The following is a 24,493-nucleotide window of genomic DNA, read 5'->3' on the forward strand; positions in this document are numbered from 1 at the left end:
CTCAACCCAGCCCATCTCAACCCAACCCACCTCAACCCAACCCAACTCAACCAACCCAACACAACCCAACTCAACCCAACCCAACTCAACCTAACCCAACCCAACTCACCTCAACCCAACACAACTCAACTTAACCCACCTCAGCCCATCCCAACTCATCCAACCCACCTCAACCCAACCCACCTTAACCCAACACAACTAAATCCACGTCAACCCATACCACCTCAAACCAACCCACCTCAGCCCAACCCACCTCAACCCAACCCATCTCAACCAACCCAACTCAACCAACCCACCTCAACCCAACCCAACTCAATCCAACCCACCTCACCTCACCCCAACATAACTCAACTTAACCCACCTCAGCCCATCCCAACTCATCCAAACAACCTAAACCCAACCCACCACAACTAAATCCAACTCAACCCATCCCATCTCAACCAACACAACTCAACCAACTCACCTCAACCCAACCCAACTCAATCCAACCCAACACAACCCAACTCACCTCACCCCAACATAACTCAACTTAACCCACCTCAGCCCATCCCAACTCATCCAAACAACCTCAACCCAACCTACCACAACTAAATCCAACTCAACCCAACCCACCTCAACCCAACCCATCTCAACCCGACCCAACTCAACCCAACCCAACTCAACCAACACACCTCAACCCAGCCCACCTCAACCCAACCCACCTAACCCCAACACAGCTCAACCAACCCACCTCAACCCAACCCACCTCAACCAACCCAACTCAACCAACCCACCTCAACCCAACCCAACTCAATCCAACCCAACACAACCCAACTCACCTCACCCCAACATAACTCAACTTAACCCACCTCAGCCCATCCCAACTCATCCAAACAACCTAAACCCAACCCACCACAACTAAATCCAACTCAACCAACCCACCTCAACCCAACACAACTCAATCCAACCCAACACAACCCAACTCACCTCACCCCAACATAACTCAACTTAACCCACCTCAGCCCATCCCAACTCATCCAAACAACCTCAACCCAACCCACCACAACTAAATCCAACTCAACCCAACCCACCTCAACCCAACCCATCTCAACCCAACCCAACTCAACCCAACCCACCTCAAACCAACCCAACTCAAACCAACCCAACCCAACTCAACCCACCTCAACACAGCCCACCTCAACCCAACCCACCTAAACCCAACACAACTCAACCAACCCATCTCAACCCAGCCCACCTCAACCCAACCCACCTCAACCCAACACAACTCAACCAACCCACCTCAACCCAGCCCACCTGAACCCAACCTACCTCAACCCAACACACCTCCACCCAACCCACCTCAAGCCAACCCATCTCAACCAACCCAACTCAACCAACCCACCTCAACACAACCCAACTCAATCCAACCCAACACAACCCAACTCACCTCACGCCAACATAACTCAACTTAACCCACCTCAGCCCATCCCAACTCATCCAAACAACCTCAACCCAACCCACCACAACTAAATCCAACTCAACCCAACCAACCACAACCCAGCCCATCACAACCCAACCCAACTCAACCAACCCAACTCAACCCAAACCACCTCAGCCCAACTCAACTCAACCCAATCCACCTCAACCCAACCCACCTCAAACCAATCCAACTCAACCCAACCCACCTCAACCCAACCCACTTCAATCCAACCCAACTCAACCCAACCCTACCCAACTCAACCCACCTCAACCCAGCCCATCTCACCCCAACCCACCTCAACCAACCCAACTCAACCGAACTCATCTCAAACCAACCCACCTCAACCGAACCCATCGCAACCTACCCAACTCAACCTAAACCACCTCAACCCAACCTACCTCAACCCAACCCACCTCAACCCAGCCCAACACAACCCAACCTACCTCCACTCAACCCACCTCAAACCAACCTAACTCAACCCAACCCACCTCAACCCATCCCACCTCAAACCAACCCAACTCAACCCAATACAACTCAAGCCAACCCACCACAACCTAAACCATCTCAACCCAACCCACATCAACCCAACCTAACTCAACCCAACCCTCCTCAACTCAATCCAAAACATCTCAACCCAACCCACCTCAACCCATCCCACCTCATCCCAACCCAACTCAACCACCCCAACTCAACCCAACCCATCTCAACCCAACCCACCTCAATCCCAACCCATCTCAAACTAACCCAACACAACCCAACCCACCTCAACCCAACCCACCTCAACCCAACCCAACCCAACTCAACCCAACCCACGTGAACCCAACCTATCTCAACTCAACACAGCTCAATCCAACACACCTCCACCCAGCCCACCTCAACCCAACCCACCTCATTCCAACCAACTCAACCCAACCCACCTCAACCCAACCCACTCAACACAACCCACCTCAACCCAACCCACCTAAACCCATCCTACCTCAACCTATCCCATCTCAACCAACCCAACTCAACGAACCCACCTCAACCCAACCCAACTCAACTGAACTTAACCCAACTCACCTCACCCCAACACAACTCAACTTAACCCACCTCAGCCCATCCCAACTCATCCAACCTACCTCAACCCAACCCACCTTAACCCAACACAACTAAATCCAAGTCAACCCAACCCACCTCAAACCAACCCACCACAGCGCAACCCAACCCACCTCAACCCAACCCAACTCAACCCAACCCACCTCAACCCAACCCACCTTAACCCAACCCACCTAATTCCAAGCCAACTCAACCCAACCACCTCAAATCAACCCACCTCAACCCAACCCAACTCAACACAACCCACCTCAACCCAACCCACCTAAACCCAACCCACTAAATTCCAACCCTACTCAACCCACCCACCTCAACCCAACCCAACTCAACACAACCCACCTCAGCCCAACCCAACTCAACCCAACCAAACTCAACCCACCTCAACCCAACCCAACTCAACCCAACCCACCTCAACCCAACCCAACCCACCTCAACCCAACTCACCTCAACTCAACCCACCACAACCCAAATCACCTCAACCCAACCCACCTCAACCCACGTCAACCCAACCCAACTCAACCCAACCCACCTCAACCCAACCCAACCCAACCCACGTCCACCCAACCCAACTCAACCCAACCCAACGCAGCCCAACCCACCTCAACTCAACCCAACCCAACCCACGCCAACCCAACCCAACTCAACCCAACCCACCACAACCCAACCCACCACAACCCAACCCACCTCAATCCAACCCAACTCAACCCAACCTTCTCAACCCAACCCACCTCAACCCAACCCAACTCAACCCAACCCACCTCAACTCAACGCACCGCAACCTAACCCAACCCAACCCAACCTACATCATCAAACCCATCTCAACCCAACCCACCTCAACCCAACCGACCTCAAACCAACCCAACTCAACCCAACCCATCACCATACAACTCAACCCAACCCACCTCAACCTAAACCATCTCAACCCAACCCACCTCAACGCAACCCAACTCAATCCAACCAACCTCCACTCAAACCAACCCAATTCAACCCAACCCCCCTCAACCCAAACCACCTCAACCCAAACCACCTCAACCCAACCCACCTCAACCCAACCCAACTCAAGCCAACCCAACTCAACCCAACCCACCATATACAACTCAACCCAAACCACCTCAACCCAACCAACTCAACCCAACCCACCTCCACCCAACCCAACCCAAATCAACCCAACTCACCTCACCCCAGACCAACTCAACCCAACACATCTCAACCCAACCCACCTCAACCCAACCCACCTCAACCAACCCAATTCAACCCAACCCAACCCAATTCAATCCACCTCAACCCATTCCACCTCAACCCAACCCAACACAACCACCCCAACTCAACCCAACCCATCTCAAAGCAACCCAACACAACCCAACCCACCTCATTCCAACCCAACTCAACCCAACGCAATTCAACCCAACCCAACTCAACCCAACCCAACTCAATCCAACCCACGTGAACCCAACCTACCTCAATCCACCACACCTCCACCCAGCCCACCCTAACCCATCCCACCTCATTCCAACCCACCTCAACCCAAACCACCTCATTCCAACCCACCTCAACCCAACCCGCCTTAACCCAACACAACTAAATCCAAGTCAACCAACCCACCTCAGCCCAACCCAACTCAACCCAACCCAACCCACCTCAACCCAACCCAACTCAAACCGACCCACCTCAACCAACTCACCTCAACTCAACCCACCGCAACCCAAACCACCTCAGCCCAACCCACCACAACCCAACCCACCTCAACTCAACCCAACCCAACCCACTTCAACCCAACGCAATTCAACCCAACCCAACTCAACCCAACCCACGTGAACCCAACCTACCTCAACCCAACCTACCTCAATCCAACACACCTCCACCCAGCCCACCTCAACCCAACCCACCTAATTCCAACCCAACGCAACCCAACCACCTCAACTCAACCCACCTCAACTCAACCCAACTCAACCCAACTCACCTCACCCCAATACAACTTGACTTACCCTACCTCAGCCCATCCCAACTCATCCAACCCACCTCAACCCAATCCACCTTAACCCAACACAACTAAATCCAAGTCAACCCAACCCACCTCAATCCAACCCACCTCAACCAACCAAACTCAACCCAACTCAACTCAACCCAACCCATCTCAACACAACTCACCTCAACCCATCCTACCTCAGCCCAACCCAACTCAACCCAACCCACCTCAATCCAATCCAACTCAACCCAACCTACCTCAACCAAACCCACCTCAACCCAACCCTACTGAAGTCATCTCAACCCAACCCACCTCAACCCAACCAAACTCAACCCAACTCAACTCAACCCAACCCAACCCACCTCAACCCAACCCACCTCAGCCCAGCCCAACTCAACCCAACCCAACCCACGTCAACCCAACCCAACTCAACCCAACCCAACTCAACCCAACCCACCTCAATCCAACCCAACTCAATCCAACCTCCTCAACACAACCTCCTCAACTCAACCCATCTGAACCCAACCCAACTCAACCCAACCCACCTCAACTCAACGCACCGCAACCTAACCCAACCCAAGCCAAACTACCTCAACAAAACAAACCTCAACCCAACTCAACTCAACCCAACCAAACAAACCTCAACCCAACTCAACTCAACCCAACCCAACTCAACCCAACCCATCTCAACCCGACCCACCTCAAACCAACCCAACTCAACCCAACCCATCACTATACAACTCAACCTAAACCATCTCAAACCAACCCACCTCAACCCAACCCAACTCAACCTAACCCATCACCATACAACTCAACCCAACCCACCTCAACCTAAACCATCTCATGCCAACCCACCTCCACTCAACCCAAACCAACTCAACCCAACGCACCTCAACCCAACCCACCTCAAACCAACCCAACTCAACCCAACCCACCACCATACAAATCAACCCAACCTATTTCAACCCAACCCACCTCAACCCAACCCACCTTAACCCAACCCACCTCAAGCCAACCCAGCTCAACCCAACCCACCACTATACAACTCAACCCAACCCACCTCAACCGAAACCATCTCAAACCAATGCACCTCCACCCAACCCAACCCAAATCAACCCCACTCACCTCACCCCAAACCAACTCAACCCAACACATCTGAACCCAACCCACCTCAACCCAACCCACCTCAACCCAACCCAATTCAACCCAACCCAACCCAATTCATTCCACCTCAACCCATCCCACCTCAACCCAACCCAACTCAACCACCCTAATTCAAGCCATCCCATCTCAACTCAACCAACCTCAACCCAACCCACCTCAACCCAACCCAACTCAACCCAACGCAATTCAACCCAACCCAACTCAATCCAACCCACGTAAACCCAACCTACCTCAATCCAACACACCTCCACCCAGCCCACCGCAACCCAACCCACCTCATTCCAATCCAACTGAACCCAACCACCTCAACTCAACCCACCTCAACCCAAGCCAACTCAACACAATCCACCTCAACCCAACCAACCTAAACCCATCCTACCTCAACCCATCCGGTCTCAACCAACCCAACTCAACCAACCCACCTCCACCCAACACACCTCCACCCAGCCCTCCTCAACCCAACCCACCACATTCCAACCCAACTCAACCCAACCACCTCAACTCAACCCACCTCAACCCAACCAACCTAAACCCATCCTACCTCAACCCATCTGGTCTCAACCAACCCAACTCAACCAACCCAACTCAACCCAACCCAACTCAACCCAACTCAACCCAACTCACCTCACCCCAACACAACTCAACTTAACCCACCTCAGCCCATCCAACTCATCCAACCCACCTCAACCCAACCCACCTTAACCCAACACAACTCACCCAACCCAACTCAACCCGACTAAACTCAACACAACCAACCTCAACCCAACCCAACTCAACCCAACCCACCTCAACCCAACCCACCTCAACCCAACGCACCTCAACCCAACTCACCTCAACTAAACCCACTGCAACCCAACCCACCACAACCCAAACCACCTCTACCCAACCCAACTCAACCCAAACCACCTCAACTCAACCCAACCCAACCCACATCAACCCAACCCAACTCAACCCAACCCACCTCAATGCAACCCACCTCAATCCAACCCAACTCAACCCAACCTCCTCAACCCAACCCACCTCAACCCAACCCAACTCAACCCAACCCACCTCACCCCAACCCAACCCACCTCAACCCAACACTACTCAAGTTATCTCAACGCAACCCACCTCAACCCAACCCACGTCAACCCAACCCAACACAACCCAACCCACCTCAGCCCATCCAGACTCAACACAACCCAACTCAACCCAACCCACCTCAACCCAACCCACCTCAAACCAACTCAACTCAACCTAACCCATCACCATACAACTCAACCCAACCCACCTCACCCCAACCCAACCCACCTCAACCCAACACTACTCAAGTTATCTCAACGCAACCCACCTAAACCCAACCCACGTCAACCCAACCCAACTCAACCCAACGCACCTCAACCCAACCCACCTCAAACCAACCCAACTCAACCCAACCCACCACCATACAAATCAACCCAACCCACCTAAACCCAACCCAACTCAACCCAACCCACCTCAACCCAACCCACCTCAAACCAACCCAACTCAACCCAACCCACCTCCACCCTACCCAACCCACCTCAACCCAACCCACCTCAAACCAACCCAAATCAACCCAACCCACCTAAACCCAACCCAACTCAACCCAACCCACCTCAACCCAACCCAACTCAACCAAACCCACCTCCACCCTACCCAACCCAAATCAACCCAACTCACCTCACCCCAACCCAACTCAACCTTACCCAACTCAACCAACTCACCTCACCCCAACCCAACTCAACCAAACCCAACTCAACCCAACACATCTGAACCCAATCCACTCAACCCAACCCACCTCAACCCAACCCAATTCAACCCAACCCAACCCAATTCATTCCACCTCAACCCATCCCACCTCAACTCAACCCAACCCAACTCACATCAACCCAACCCAACTCAACCCAACCCACCTCAATGCAACCCACCTCAATCCAACCCAACTCAACCCAACCTCCTCAACCCAACCCACCTCAACCCAACCCAACTCAACCCAACCCACCTCACCCCAACCCAACCCACCTCAACCCAACACTACTCAAGTTATCTCAATGCAACCCACCTCAACCCAACCCACGTCAACCCAACCCAACACAACCCAACCCACCTCAGCCCATCCAGACTCAACACAACCCAACTCAACCCAACCCACCTCAACCCAACCCACCTCAAACCAACTCAACTCAACCTAACCCATCACCATACAACTCAACCCAACCCACCTCACCCCAACCCAACCCACCTCAACCCAACACTACTCAAGTTATCTCAACGCAACCCACCTCAACCCAACCCACGTCAACCCAACCCAACTCAACCCAACGCACCTCAACCCAACCCACCTCAAACCAACCCAACTCAACCCAACCCACCACCATACAAATCAACCCAACCCACCTAAACCCAACCCAACTCAACCCAACCCACCTCAACCCAACCCACCTCAAACCAACCCAACTCAACCCAACCCACCTCCACCCTACCCAACCCACCTCAACCCAACCCACCTCAAACCAACCCAAATCAACCCAACCCACCTAAACCCAACCCAACTCAACCCAACCCACCTCAACCCAACCCAACTCAACCAAACCCACCTCCACCCTACCCAACCCAAATCAACCCAACTCACCTCACCCCAACCCAACTCAACCTTACCCAACTCAACCAACTCACCTCACCCCAACCCAACTCAACCAAACCCAACTCAACCCAACACATCTGAACCCAATCCACTCAACCCAACCCATCTCAACCCAACCCAGTTCAACCCAACCCAACCCAATTCATTCCACCTCAACCCATCCCACCTCAACCCAACCCAACTCAACCACCCTAACTCAAGCCATCCCATCTCAACCCAACCAACCTCAACCCAACCCACCTCAACCCAACCCAACTCAACCCAAAGCAATTCAACCCAACCCAACTCAATCCAACCCACATAAACCCAACATACCTCATTCCAACACACCTCCACCCAGCCCACCTCAACCCAACCCACCTCATTCCAATCCAACTGAACCCAACCACCTCAACTCAACCCACCTCAACCCAACCCACCTCAACACAATCCACCTCAACCCAACCAACCTAATCCCATCCTACCTCAACCCATCCGGTCTCAACCAACCCAAATCAACCAACCCAACTCAACCCAACTCACCTCACCCCAACACAACTCAACTTAACCCACCTCAGCCCATCCCAACTCATCCAACCCACCTCAACCCAGCCCACCTTAACCCAACACAACTAAATCCAAGTCAACCCAACCCACCTCAGCCCAACCCAACTCACCCAACCCAACTCAACCCAACTCAACTCAACACAACCAACCTCAACCCAACCCAACTCATCCCAACCCACCTCAACCAAACCCACCTCAACCCAACTCACCTCAACTCAACTCACCGCAACCCAACCCACCACAACCCAAACCACCTCAACCCAACCCACCTCAACTCAAACCAACCCAACCCACGTCAACCCAACCCAACTCAACGCAACCCACCTCAATCCAACCCAACTCAACCCAACCTCCTCAACCTAACCCAACCCAACCCAACCTACTCAACCAAATCCACCTCAACCCAACACTACTCAAGTTATCTCAACGCAACCCACCTCAACCCAACCCACCTCAAACCAACCCAACTCAACCTAACCCATCACCATACAACTCAGCCCAACCCACCTCAACCTAAACCATCTCATCCCAACCCACCTCCACTCAACCCAACCCAACTCAACCCAACGCACCTCAACCCAACCCACCTCAAACCAACCCAACTCAACTCAACCCACCACCATACAAATCAACACAACCCACCTAAACCCAACCCAACTCAACCCAACCCACCTCAACCCAATCCACCTCAACCCAACCCACATCAACCCAATCCACCTCAACCCAACCCAACTCAACCCAACCCACCTCAACCCAACCCAACTCAACCAAACCCACCTCCACACTACCCAACCCAACTCAACCAACTCACCTCACCCCAACCCACTCAACCCAACCCACCTCAACCCAACTCAACCAAACCCACCTCCACCCCAACCCACTCAACCCAACCCACCTAAACCCAACCCAATTCAACCCAACCCAACCCAATTCAATCCACCTCAACCCAACCCACCTCAACCCAACCCAACTCAACCCAACGCAATTCAACCCAACCCAACTCAATCCAACCCACGTAAACCCAACATACCTCATTCCAACACACCCCCACCCAGCCCACCTCAACCCAACCCACCTCATTCCAATCCAACTGAACCCAACCACCTCAACTCAACCCACCTCAACCCAACCCAACTCAACACAATCCACCTCAACCCAACCAACCTAAACCCATCCTACCTCAACCCATCTGGTCTCAACCAACCCAACTCAACCAACCCACCTCCACCCAACACACCTCCACCCAGCCCTCCTCAACCCAACCCACCTCATTCCAACCCACCTCATTCCAACCCACCTCAACCCAACCAACCTTAACCCATCCTACCTCAACCAACTCAACTCAACCCAACCCAACTCAACCCAACGCAACCCAACTCACCTCACCCCAACACAACTCAACTTAACCCACCTCAGCCCATCCCAACTCAACACACCTCCACCCAGCCCTCCTCAACCCAACCCACCTCATTCCAACCCACCTCATTCCAACCCACCTCAACCCAACCAACCTTAACCCATCCTACCTCAACCAACTCAACTCAACCCAACCCAACTCAACCCAACGCAACCCAACTCACCTCACCCCAACACAACTCAACTTAACCCACCTCAGCCCATCCCAACTCAACCCAACCCACCTCAACCCAACCCAACTCAACCAAACCCACCTCCACACTACCCAACCCAACTCAACCAACTCACCTCACCCCAACACACCTCCACCCAGCCCTCCTCAACCCAACCCACCTCATTCCAACCCACCTCATTCCAACCCACCTCAACCCAACCAACCTTAACCCATCCTACCCATCCAACCCAACTCAATCCAACCCAACTCAACCCAACGCAACCCAACTCACCTCACCCCAACACAACTCAACTTAACCCACCTCAGCCCATCCCAACTCATCCAACCCACCTCAACCCAGCCCACCTTAACCCAACACAACTAAATCCAAGTCAACCCAACCCACCTCAGCCCAACCCAACTCACCCAACCCAACTCAACCCAACCCACCTCAACCCAACCCACCTCAACCCATCACACCTCAACCCAACTCACCTCAACTCAACACACCGCAACACAACCCACCACAACCCCACCCAACTCAACACAACCCACTTCAATCCAACCCAACTCAACCCAACCTCCTCAACCCAACCCACCTCAACCCAACCCAACTCAACCCAACCCACCTCCACTCAACGCACCGCAACCTAACCCAACCCAACCCAACCTACTCAACCAAATCCACCTCAACCCAACACTACTCAAGTTATCTCAACGCAACCCACCTCAACCCAACCCACGTCAACCCAACCCAACACAACCCAACCCACCTCAGCCCATCCAGACTCAACACAACTCAACTCAACCCAACCCACCTCAACCCAACCCACCTCAAACCAACCCAACTCAACCCAACCCACCTCCACTCAACCAAACCCAACTCAACCCAACGCACCTCAAACCAACCCAACTCAACCCAACCCACCACCATACAAATCAACCCAACACACCTCAACCCAACCCAACTCAACCCAACCCACCTCAACCCCACCCACCTCAAACCAACCCAACTCAACCCAACCTACCTCCACCCTACCCAATCCAAAACAACCCAACTCACCTCACCCCAGCCCAACTCAACCCAACCCACCTCATTCCAATCCAACTGAACCCAACCACCTCAACTCAACCCACCTCAACCCAACCCAACTCAACACAATCCACCTCAACCCAACCAACCTAAACCCATCCTACCTCAACCCAACCCACGTGAACTCAACCCAACACAGCTCAATCCAACACACCTCCACCCAGCCCACCTCAACCCAACCCACCTCATTCCAACCCACCTCAACCCAACCCACCTTAACCCAACACAACTAAATCCAAGTCAACCAACCCAACTCAACCCAACCAAACTCAACCCAACTCAACTCAACTCAACCCACCTCAACCAACTCACCTCAACTCAACCTACCGCATCCCAACCCAACTCAAACCGACCCACCTCAACCCAACACACCTCAACCCAACCCACCTCAACCAACTCACCTCAACTCAACCTACCGCAACCCAAACCACCTCAGCCCTACTCACCTCAACCCAACCCACCTCAACTCAAGCCAATCTAACCCACCTCAACCCAACGCAATTCAACCCAACCCAACTCAACCCAACCCACGTGAACCCAACCTACCTCAACCCAACACAGCTCAATCCAACACACCTCCACCCAGCCCACCTCAACCCTACCCACCTAATTCCAACCCAACGCAACCCAACCACCTCAACTCAACCCACCTCAACCCAACACAACTCAACACAACCCACCTCAACCGAACCCACCTAAACCCATCCTACCTCAACCCATTCTGTCTCAACAAACCCAACTCAACCAACCCACCTCAACCCAACCCAACTCAACCCAACTCACCTCACCCCAACACAACTCAACTTAACCCACCTCAGCCCATCCCAACTCATCCAACCCACCTCAACCCAACCCACCTTAACCCAACACAACTAAATCCAAGTCAACCCAACCCACCTCAGCACAACCCACCTCCGCCTAACCCAACTCAACCCAACCCAACTCAACCCAACCCACCTCAACCCAACCCACCTCAACCCAACTCACCTCAACTCAACACACCGCAACCCAACCCACCACAACCCAAACCACCTCAACCCAACCCAACTCAACCCAACTCAACGCAACCCACCTCAATCCAACCCAATCTCCTCAACCCAACCCAACTCAACCCAACCCACCACAACTCAATGCACCGCAACCTAACCCAACCCAACCCACCCTACTCAACCAAATCCACCTCAACCCAACACTACTCAAGTTATCTCAAAGCAAACCACCTCAACCCAACCCACGTCAACCCAACCCAACCCACCTCAGCCCATCCAGACTCAACACAACCCAACTCAACCCAACCCACCTCAACCCAACCTACCTCAAACCAACCCAACTCAACCCAACCCACCTCCACTCAACCAAACCCAACTCAACCCAACCTACCTCCACTCAACCAAACCCACCTCAACCCAACCCACCTCAAACCAACCCAACTCAACCCATCCCACCACCATACAAATCAACCCAACCCACCTCAACCCAAGCCAACTCAACCCAACCCACCTCAACCACAACCCAACTCAACCCAACTCATCTCTCCCCAACCCAACTCAACCAAACCCAACTCAACCCAACTCATCTCAACCCAACCCACTCAACCCAACCCAACTCAACCCAACCCACCTTAACCCAACCCAACACAACCCAACGCAATTCAACCCAACCCAACTCAATCCAACCCACGTGAACCCAACATACCTCAACCCAACACAGCTCAATCCATCACACCTCCACCCAGCCCACCTCAACCCAACCCACCTCAACCCAACCCACCTTAACCCAACACAACTAAATCCAAGTCAACCAACCCAACTCAACCCAACTCAACTCAACCCAACCCAACCCACCTCAACCCAACCCACCTCAACCAACTCACCTCAACTCAACCTACAACAACCCAAACCACCTCAGCCCTACTCAACCAAACCCAACCCACTCAACCCAACACACCTTAACCCAACCCAACACAACCCAATGCAATTCAACCCAACCCAACTCAATCCAACCCACGTGAACCCAACCTACCTCAACCCAACACAGCTCAATCCAACACACCTCCACCCAACCCACCTCAACCCAACCCACCTTAACCCAACACAACTAAATCCAAGTCAACCAACCCAACTCAACCCAACCAAACTCAACCCAACTCAACTCAACCCAACCCAACCCACCTCAACCAACTCACCTCAACCCAACCTACCACAACCCAAACCACCTCAGCCCTACTCAACCCAACCCAACCCACCTCAACCCAACGCAATTCAACCCAACCCAACTCAACCCAACCCACGTGAACCCAACCTACCTCAACCCAACACAGCTCAATCCAACACACCTCCACCCAGCCCACCTCAACCCTACCCACCTAATTCCAACCCAACGCAACCCAACCACCTCAACTCAACCCACCTCAACCCAACACAACTCAACACAACCCACCTCAACCGAACCCACCTAAACCCATCCTACCTCAACCCATTCTGTCTCAACAAACCCAACTCAACCAACCCACCTCAACCCAACCCAACTCAACCCAACTTAACCCACCTCAACCCATCCCAACTCATCCAACCCACCTCAACCCAACCCACCTTAACCCAACACAACTAAATCCAAGTCAACCCAACCCACCTCAGCCCAAACCAACTCAAACCAACCCACCACAACCCAACCCAACTCAAACCAACCCACCACAACCCAACCCACCTCAACCCAACCCACTTCAACCCAACCTACCTCAACCCATCCTACCTCAGCCCAACCCAACTCAACCTAACTCACCTCAACTCAACCCACCGCAACCCAACCCACCACAACCCAAACCACCTCAACCCAACCCACCTCAACCCATCCTACCTCAACCCAACCCAACTCAACTCAACCCAACCCAACTCAACCCAACCCAACTCAACCCAACCCACCTCAATCCAACCCAACTCAACCCAACCTCCTCAACCCAACCTACCTCAACCCAACCCAACTCAACCCAACCCACCTCAACCCAACCCACCTCAAACCAACCCAACTCCACCCAACCCATAACCATACAACTCAACCCAACCCACCTAAACCCAACCAACACAACCCAACCCACCTCAGCCCATCCAGTCTCAACACAACCCATCTCAACCCAACCCACCTCAACCCAACCCAACTCAACCCAACCCACCTCCACTCAACTCAACCCAATTCAACCCAACCCACCTCAACCCAACCCACCTTAACCCAACCCACCTCAAGTCAACCCAACTCAACCCAACCCACCTCTATACAACTCCACCCACCTCTATACAACTCAACCCAACCCACCTCACCCCAGACCACCTCAACCCATCCCACCTCAACCCAACCCAACTCAACCCAACGCAATTCATCCCAACCCAACTCATCCCAACACAACTCAATCCAACCCACGTGAACCCAACCCACCTCAACCCAACACACCTCCACCCAGCCCACCTCCACCCAACCCACCTCATTCCAACCCAACTCAACCCAACCACTTCAACTCAACCCACCTCAACCCAACCCAACTCAACACAATCCACCTCAACCCAACCCACCTAAACCCATCCTACCTCAACCCATCCGGTCTCAACCAACCCAACTCAACCAACCCACCTCAACCCAACCCAACTCAACCCAACTCACCTCACCCCAACACAACTCACCTTAACCCACCTCAGCCCATCCCAACTCATCCAACCCACCTCAACCCAACCCACCTTAACCCAACACAACTAAATCCAAGTCAACCCAACCCACCTCAAACCAACCCACCTCAGCCCAACCCAACTCAACCAAACTCAACCCAACTCAACCCAACCCAACCCACCTCAACCCAACCCACCTCAACCCAACACACCTCAACCAACTCATCTCAACTCAACCCAACTCAACCCACCGCAACCCAAACCACCTCAGCCCAACCCACCTCAACTCAACCCATCCCAACCTACCTCAACCCAACGCAATTCAACCCAACCCAACTCAACCCAACCCACCTCAACCCAACCCAGCTCAACCCAACCCACCTCAACCCAACACAGCTCAATCCAACACACCTCCACCCAGCCCACCTCAACCCAACCCACCTAATTCCAACCCAATGCAACCCAACCACCTCAGATCAACCCACCTCAACCCAACCCAACCCACCTAAACCCATCCTACCTCAACCCTTTCCGTCTCAACCAACCCAACTCAACCAACCCACCTCAACCCAACCCAACTCAACCCAACTCACCTCACCCCAACGCAACTCAAATTAACCCACCTCAGCCCATCCCAACTCATCCAACCCACCTCAACCCAACTCACCTTAACCCAACACAACTAAATCCAAGTCAACCCAACCCACCTCAACCCAACCCACCGCAACCTAACCCAACTCAACCCAACCAAACTCAACCCACCTCAACTCAACCCAACCCAACCCACGTCAACCCAACCCAACTCAACCCAACCCAACTCAACCCAACCCACCTCAACCCAACCCACCTCAATCCAACCCAACTCAACCCAACCTCCTCAACCCAACCCAACTCAACCCAACGCACCTCAACTCAACGCACCGCAACCCAACCCAACCCAACCCAACCTACCTCAACCAAACCCACCTCAACCCAACCCTACTCAAGTCATCTCAACCCAACACACCTCAACTAAACCCACCGCAACCCAACCCACCACAACCCAAACCTCCTCAACCCAACCTACCTCAGCCCAACCCAACTCAACCAAACCCACCTCAACCCAACACTACTCAAGTTATCTCAACGCAACCCACCTCAACCCAACACACGTCAACCCAACCCAACACAACCCAACCCACCTCAGCCCATCCAGACTCAACACAACCCAACTCAACCCAACCCACCTCAACCCAACCCACCTCAAACCGACCCAACTCAACCCAACCCATCACCATACAACTCAACCCAACCCACCTCAACCTAAACCATCTCAACCCACCCCAACACAACCGAACCCACCTCATCCCAACCCAAACACAACCGAAGCCAACTGAACCTTCTCCAACTCACCAAACCCAACTATCCCAAACTAGCCCCAATCGAATCTAAACCAACCGAAAACAACCCACTTCAACCCAACCTGTTTCAATTCCCCCCACCGCAACTCTAATCAAACCACCTCAAACCCACTGAACCCACACACAACCCTAAACAATCCAAACCCAACCCTCATTCTCCCAAACTCCCAGCGAGCACAGTCGAAACCAAACCAGTCTGCCTCCTCCTCCCTGCCATCCCACAGGGGAAGGGTCAGTCTGGGAGAGCTTTGGCAGCACACTCCCTCTCGCGCCGGAACGTTCCCCACCTCTCCCGCCCACCCCGGTGCAAAGATCCCAAAACCACCATCCACTTGCACATCTGTCCAGTCTAAAGATCCATCATGTGTGGAGCTGGAAGGATTGGGGTTGGCCAGGGGTGGGGAGGGAGGTTGTGGTGGTGGTGAGGTCGGGAGGGCTGGGGGAGGTAGCATCAGGGAAGGCCATGCGAGTCGGGCCCCCTCCCTGAGCGGTTGAGGAAGGGCTGGGATTAGGTGGACGCTCTGTCGGTTTTGAGCCCCCATCCACCATTGGAGAACTTGCTTGTTATTCACCATCTTCCACACCCCCTCCCTCCCCGTCTCGTCCCTTCCAGGGGATTCTGCTTCTTTAACTCGGTTGCTGTGGCCACCAAACAGCTGTTACAGAAGACAGACACCAGGCGGATTCTGATTGTTGACTGGGTGAGTCATCACAACCCCATTCCCTCCTGCTCCACACCGTTACCATGGACACCAAACCCCTTCCCCATTCCCTCCCGCTCTACACCATCCCCGATGGACCCCAAACCCCTTCCCCAATCCCTCCCGCTCTACACCGTCCTCCTGGACCCCAAACCCCTTCCCCGTTCCCTCCCGCTCTACAACGTCCCCCATGGACACCAAATCCCTTCCCCGTTCCCTCCCGCACTACACCGTTCCAATGGACCCCAAACCCCTTCCCCGTTCCCTCCCGCTCTACAACGTCCCCCATGGACCCCAAACCCCTTCCCCGTTCCCTCCCCCTCTACACCATCCCCATGGACCCCAAACCCCTTCCCCATTCCCTCCCGCTCTACACCGTCCCCCATGGACCCCAAACCCCTTCCCCGTTCCCTCCCCCTCTACACCATCCCCATGGACCCAAACCCCTTCCCCGTTCCCTCCCGCTCTACACCGTCTCCATGGACCCCAAACCCCTACCTCGTTCCCTCCCTCTCTACACCATCCCATGGACCCCAAACCCCTTCCCCGTTCCCTCCCGCTCTACACCGTCTCCATGGACCCCAAACCCCTACCTCGTTCCCTCCCTCTCTACACCATCCCATGGACCCCAAACCCCTTCCCCATTCCCTCCCGCTCTACGCCATCCCAATAGACCCCAAGCACCTTCCCCATTCCCTCCCGCTCTACTCTGTCCCCCATGAACCCCAAACCCCTGCCCCATTCCCTCCCACTCTACACCGTCCCCCATGGACCCCAAACCCCTTCCCCGTTTCCCCCCAATATGGCGGAGGCTTGGGGGTGGTTCCTCTTTGTTGAAGAAGGCGAGCGATGGAGGGAGGGGGTTTGAGTGGGCCATTACCTTGAGTCACCATCTCTGTTTCCCCCCCACCCACCCACCCTTCCCCTCACCTCCTCACCCACAAGGACGTGCACCATGGAAACAGCACCCAGCAAGTCTTCTACAGTGATCCCAAAGTCCTCTACATTTCCCTCCATCGCCATGATGGAGGCAACTTTTTCCCGGGAAGCGGAGCCGCAGAGGAGGTCAGTACCACCCCCAGCCAGCAGGGAGCAGGCAACAATCAGCGACGGACTCACCCTACCGTCCATGTCGGCGTGTCAGAGATGTGTCCCTGTCCCTGGGTGTGTTTGATGGGGGGGCGGTACGGTGTTGAGGGAGCTTTACTCTGTATCTAACCCCCTGTCCCTGGGAGTGGGGGATGGTGTAGAGAGAGCTTTACTCTGTATTTAATCCCCCTGTCCGTGGGAGTGGGGGGACGGTGTAGAGGGAGCTTTACTCTGTATCCAACCCCCTGTCCATGGGAGTGGGGGACAGTGTAGAGGGAGCTTTACTCTGTATCTAACCCCCTGTCCCTGGGAGTGGGGGATGGTGAAGTGGGAGCTTTACTCTGTATCTAACCCCCTGTCCCTGGGAGTGGGGGACGGTGTAGAGGGAGCTTTACTCTGTATCCAAAGCCTTGGGAGTGGGGGACGGTGTAGTGGGAGTTTACTCTGTATCCAACTCCCTGTCCCTGGGAGTGGGGAATGGTGTAGAGGGAGCTTTACTCTGTATTTAAACCCCCTGTCCCTGGGAGTGAGGGACGGTGTAGAGGGAGCTTTGCACTGTATCTAAACCCCCCCCCCCCCCATTGCTGGGTGGTATTGATGGAGGGTGCATGGTGTAGAGGAAGCTTTACTCGGTTCTCTTGGGCTCCCTGATGTGACACGTTGTGGGGGGGTGGTGAGTCTGGGGTCTGACGTCAGTGTCTGTTGCTGTCCCAGGTCGGAGCAGGACCAGGGGAGGGGTTCAACGTTAACATTGCGTGGAGTGGGGGGTTGGACCCTCCCATGGGCGATGCTGACTATCTGGCTGCGTTCAGGTAACAGAGGGAGGAGGGGGGAGTGGGAACACACAGGAGAGAGGTGGTGGGAACGGGGAAGGGGTTTGGGGTCCATCAGGGCCGGTGTAGAGCGGGAGGGAATGGGGAAGGGGTTTGGGGTCCATGGGGACGGTGTAGAGCGGGAGGGAACGGGGAAGGGGTTTGGGGTCCATGGGGACGGTGTAGAGCGGGAGGGAACGGGGAAGGGGTTTGGGATCCATGGGGGAAGGTGTAGAGCGGGAGGGAACGGGGAAGGGGTTTGGGGTCCATGGGGGATGGTGTAGAGCAGGAGGGAACGGGGAAGGGGTTTGGGGTCCATGGGGACGGTGTAGAGCGGGAGGGAACGGGGAAGGGGTTTGGGATCCATGGGGGAAGGTGTAGAGTGGGAGGGAATGGGGAAGGGGTTTGGGGTCCATGGGGGATGGTGTAGAGCAGGAGGGAACGGGGAAGGGGTTTGGGGTCCATTGGGGGACGGTGTAGAGCAGGAGGGAACGGGGAAGGGGTTTGGGGTCCATGGGGGGATGGTGTAGAGCGGGAGGGAACGGTGAAGGGGTTTGGGGTCCATGGGGGACGGTGTAGAGCGGGAGGGAACGGGAAATGATGTGAACCTGCTCCAACAGCCGGCTCTGGCTCTCCTGACACTGATGGGCCATGTCTCTCCCTGTGTGTGTGTCTCTCTCTCTCTCTCTCTCCCTGTGTGTGTCTCTCTCTCCCTGTGTGTCTCTCTCTCCCTGTGTGTCTCTCTCTCCGTGTGTGTGTCTCTCTCTCTCTCTCTCTGTGTGTCTCTCTCTCTCTCTCTCTCCCCGTGCGTCTCTCTCTACCCGTGTGTGTGTCTCTCTCTCTACCCCTGTGTGTGTGTCTCTCTCTCCCCGTGTGTGTGTATGTGTGTGTGTGTCTCTCTCCCCGTGTGTGTGTGTGTCTCTCTCTCTCCCCCTGTGTGTGTGTGTCTCTCTCTCCCCGTGTGTGTGTATGTGTGTGTGTGTCTCTCTCCCCGTGTGTGTGTGTGTGTGTCTCTCTCTCTCCCCCTGTGTGTGTGTCTCTCACTCCCCCTGTGTGTGTGTCTCTCCCCATGTGTGTGTGTCTCTCTCTCTCTCTCTCTCGCCCCATGTGTGTGTGTGTCTCTCTCTCTCTCCCCGTGTGTGTGTCTCTCTCTCCCCCCGTGTGTGTGTCTCTCTCCACGTGTATGTGTGTGCGTGTGTCTCTCTCTCTCCCTTGTGTGTGTGTGTGCGTGTCTCTCTCTCTCTCTCCCGTGTGTCTCTCTCTCTCTCCCCGTGTGTGTGTCTCTCTCTCCCCCCGTGTGTGTGTCTCTCTCCACGTGTATGTGTGTGCGTGTGTCTCTCTCTCTCCCTTGTGTGTGTGTGTGCGTGTGTCTCTCTCTCTCTCTAACGTGTGTCTCTCTCTCTCTCCCCGTGTGTGTCTCTCTCTCTCCCTGTGTGTGTTTGTGTCTCACTCTCTCTCTCCCCGTGTGTGTCTGTCTCCCCATGTGTGTCTCTCTCTCTCCCTGTGTGTGTGTCTCTGTCTCTCTCCCCATGTGTGTGCCTCGCTCTCTCCCCGTGTGTCTCTCTCCCCCCGTGTGTGTGTCTCTCTCCCCGTCTGTCTGTGTGTGTGTCTCTCTCTCTCTCCCCGTGTGTGTGTGTCTCTCTCTCTCCCTACGTGTGTGTCTCTCTCTCTCCCTACGTGTGTGTGTGTCTCTCTCTCTCCCTACGTGTGTGTCTCTCTCTCCCCGTGTATGTGTGTGTGTCTCTCTCTCTCTCCCCTGTGTGTGTGTGTGTCTCTCGCTCTCTCCCCGTGTGTGTGTGTGTCTCTCGCTCTCTCCCCGTGTGTGTGTGTGTGTCTCTCTCTCTCTCTCCCTGTGTGTGTGTGTCTCTCTCTCTCTCCCCTGTGTGTGTGTGTGTCTCTCGCTCTCTCCCCGTGTGTGTGTGTGTCTCTCGCTCTCTCCCCGTGTATGTGTGTGTGTCTCTCTCTCTCTCCCCTGTGTGTGTGTGTGTCTCTCTCTCTCTCCCCTGTGTGTGTGTGTGTCTCTCGCTCTCTCCCCGTGTGTGTGTGTGTGTCTCTCTCTCTCCCTGTGTGTGTGTGTGTCTCTCGCTCTCTCCCCGTGTGTGTGTGTGTGTCTCTCTCTCTCTCTCCCTGTGTGTGTGTGTCTCTCTCTCTCTCTCTCTCTCTCTCCCCGTGTGTGTGTGTGTCTCTCTCTCTCCCTGTGTGTGTCTCTCTCTCCCCGTGTGTGTGTGTCTCTCTCTCTCTCCCTGTGTGTGTCTCTCTCTCCCCGTGTGTGTCTCTCTCGCTCCCTGTGTGTGTCTCTGTCTCTCTCCCCATGTGTGTGTCTCTCTCTCCCGTGTGTGTTTGTGTCTCTCTCTCTCTCCCTGTGCGTGTGTCTCTCTCTCTCTCTCTCTCCCCCGTGTGTGTGTCTCTCTCTCTCCCCATGTGTGTCTCTGTCTCTCCCCGTGTGCGTCTCTCTTTCTCCCCATGTGTGTCTCTCTCTCCCCCCCCGTGTGTCTGTCTCTCTCTCTCCCTGTGTGTGTGTGTCATTCTCTTTCCCTGTGTCTCTCTCTCTCTCCCCGTGTGTGTCTCTCTCTCCCCGTGTGTGTGTGTCTCTCTCGCTCCCTGTGTGTGTCTCTGTCTCTCTCCCCATGTGTGTGTGTCTCTCTCTCTCCCCGTGTGTGTCTCTCTTTCTCCCCATGTATGTCTCTGTCTCTCTCCCCGTGTGTGTCTGTCTCTCTCTCTCCCTGTGTGTGTGTGTCATTCTCTTTCCGTGTCTCTCTCTCTCTCCCCGTGTGTGTGTCTCTCTCCCCGTGTGTGTGTGTCTCTCTCTCTCCCAGTGTGTGTCTTTCTCTCTCCCCATGTGTGTGTGTCTCTCTCCCCGTCTGTGTGTGTGTGTCTCTCTCTCTCCCCGTGTGTGTGTCTCTCTCCCCGTGTGTGTGTGTGTGTCTCTCTCTGTGTCTCTCCCCGTCTGTGTGTGTGTCTCTCTCTCTCTCCCCCCGTGTGTGTGTCTCTCTCACTCTCTCTCTCTCCCCCCGTGTGTGTGTATGTGTGTGTCTCTCTCTCTCTCTCCCCCCCCGTGTGTGTGTGTCTCTCTCCCTCTCTCCCCGTGTCTCACTCTCTCTCCCCCTGCTGCAGGACGGTGGTGATACCGATTGCGAAGGAATTCTCCCCCGAGCTGGTCCTGGTATCCTCTGGGTTTGACGCTGTCGAGGGACACCAGCCCCAGATGGGGGGTTACCGGGTATCTGCAAAATGTGAGTCCGCCCGCCCCCCTCAGACTCAGCACTACCCCCCCCCTCCACCCCTCGCCAGACGCTGCCAGACCCTGGGGCAGACGCTGCACTGGGGAGTGAGGTTCACCCCACTCCCACATCACTGTCTCCCACCTCCCACCCCTCCCCCCACTGGTACCACTCTGGGGGCGGAGTATTCCGTGTGGGATCATACCCCCTCCCACACTGACCCCAGACAATGCGCTGTGACTCCTGCCTGGTCTCGGGGGGATGGGGTGGGGGGGAGCGGTGTGACCATGCGTGCTTGAGCCGTGACACTGTCGGAGTGTGCGTCTCCCTGCGCCTGCCCCAGTGCGTCGGTGACCGTGCGTGTTCGCTTGGCGTGTGCCCTGCATGTTTGCGGTGGCGCGTGTTCCCAGCTTCATGCGTCAGTCATACGTGTACACGGTCATGGTCACGTATTACTTATATACATGTCTATGACATTGCTCGCATGTGCGTATGTTACTGCGTTCCCACATTGTTCACAGATGTGGGTGATTGTATTCCCGTGTTGTCCCTGTGTGCGTGTCCACACGATCACGTTCCCGTGTTGTCCCTGTGTGCGCCCACACGATCACATTCCCGTGTTGTCCCTGTGTGCGTGTCCACACGATCACGTTCCCGTGTTGTCCCTGTGTGCGTCCACACGATCCTGTTCCCGTGTTGTCCATGTGTGTGCGTGTCCACACGATCACGTTCCCGTGTTGTCCCTGTGTGTGCGTGTCCACACGATGACGTTCCCGTGTTGTCCCTGTGTGTGTGAGAGAAAGAGAGAGAGAGAGAGAAAGAGAGAGGGAGAGAGTATGAGAGTGAGAGAGTGTGAGAGAGAGAGTGTGAGAGAGAGAGTGAGAGTGAGAGAGTGTTTGAGGGAGGGTAAGGGTGTGTGAGGGATGGAGAGAGTGTGTGAGGGAGGGTGAGGGAGGCTGAGGGATGGAGAGAGTGTGTGAGGGAGGCTGAGGGAGGGTGAGGGATGGAGAGAGTGTGTGAGGGAGGGTGAGGGAGGCTGAGGGTGTGTGAGGGACGGAGAGAGTGTGTGAGGGAGGGTGAGGGCGTGTGAGGGACGGAGAGAGTGTGTGAGGGATGGAGAGAGTGTGTGAGGGAGGGTGAGGGTGTGTGAGGGACGGAGAGAGTGTGTGAGGGAGGGTGAGGGTGTGTGAGGGACGGAGAGAGTGTGTGAGGGATGGAGAGAGTGTGTGAGGGAGGGTGAGGGTGTGTGAGGGACGGAGAGAGTGTGTGAGGGAGGGTGAGGGTGTGTAAGGGACGGAGAGAGTGTGTGAGGGATGGAGAGAGTGTGTGAGGGAGGGTGAGGGTGTGTGAGGGACGGAGAGAGTGTGTGAGGGATGGAGAGAGTGTGTGAGGGATGGAGAGAGTGTGTGAGGGAGGCTGAGGGTGTGTGAGGGAGGCTGAGGGAGGGTGAGGGTGTGTGAGGGACGGAGAGAGTGTGTGAGGGAGGCTGAGGGAGGGTGAGGGATGGAGAGAGTGTGTGAGGGAGGGTGAGGGTGTGTGAGGGATGGAGAGAGTGTGTGAGGGAGGCTGAGGGAGGGTGAGGGTGTGTGAGGGACGGAGAGAGTGTGTGAGGGAGGCTGAGGGAGGGTGAGGGATGGAGAGAGTGTGTGAGGGAGGGTGAGGGTGTGTGAGGGACGGAGAGAGTGTGTGAGGGAGGCTGAGGGTGTGTGAGAGTGTCGTGGGGGTGGGGAAGGTTGGGGCGATGAGCACTAAAGGGGACATGTCCTCCCCCAGGGTCTAACTGTCTCCCCCCCCACCACACCCCCCAGGTTTCGGGGTGCTGACCCGGGAGCTGATGGAGGTGGCTGGTGGCCGCGTGGTCCTAGTGCTGGAGGGTGGACACCATCTGACCGCTATCTGTGACGCATCAGAGATGTGTGTGAGAGCACTCCTGGGGCAGGAGGTAACAGCCGAGGGGAGGGAGGGGGGAGAGGGAGGGGGAGAGAGGGGGTGGAGAGAGGGAGGGGGAAGAGTGGGAGAGGGCGGAGAGAGAAGGAAGAGAGGGAGGGGGGAGAGAGAGAGAGAGGGGCAGAGAGAGAGGGGA

General features: G+C 55.2%; 1 protein-coding gene across 1 annotated transcript in view; it reads left to right on the plus strand.

The window, feature by feature from the left end:
* LOC132808964 (histone deacetylase 4-like) overlaps nt 1-24,493 on the plus strand; it is a 69,374-nt gene that overhangs the window by 36,705 nt on the left and 8,176 nt on the right. Inside the window, exons 10-14 of the mRNA XM_060822357.1 lie at nt 17,201-17,288; nt 18,234-18,353; nt 19,092-19,189; nt 22,304-22,422; nt 24,219-24,352. Of these exons, the coding sequence (XP_060678340.1) occupies nt 17,201-17,288; nt 18,234-18,353; nt 19,092-19,189; nt 22,304-22,422; nt 24,219-24,352 (559 nt within the window). The remainder of the gene's footprint in view (nt 1-17,200; nt 17,289-18,233; nt 18,354-19,091; nt 19,190-22,303; nt 22,423-24,218; nt 24,353-24,493) is intronic.

The sequence above is a fragment of the Hemiscyllium ocellatum genome (assembly GCF_020745735.1).
Source record: "Hemiscyllium ocellatum isolate sHemOce1 chromosome X unlocalized genomic scaffold, sHemOce1.pat.X.cur. SUPER_X_unloc_4, whole genome shotgun sequence".
NCBI lineage: Eukaryota > Metazoa > Chordata > Chondrichthyes > Orectolobiformes > Hemiscylliidae > Hemiscyllium > Hemiscyllium ocellatum.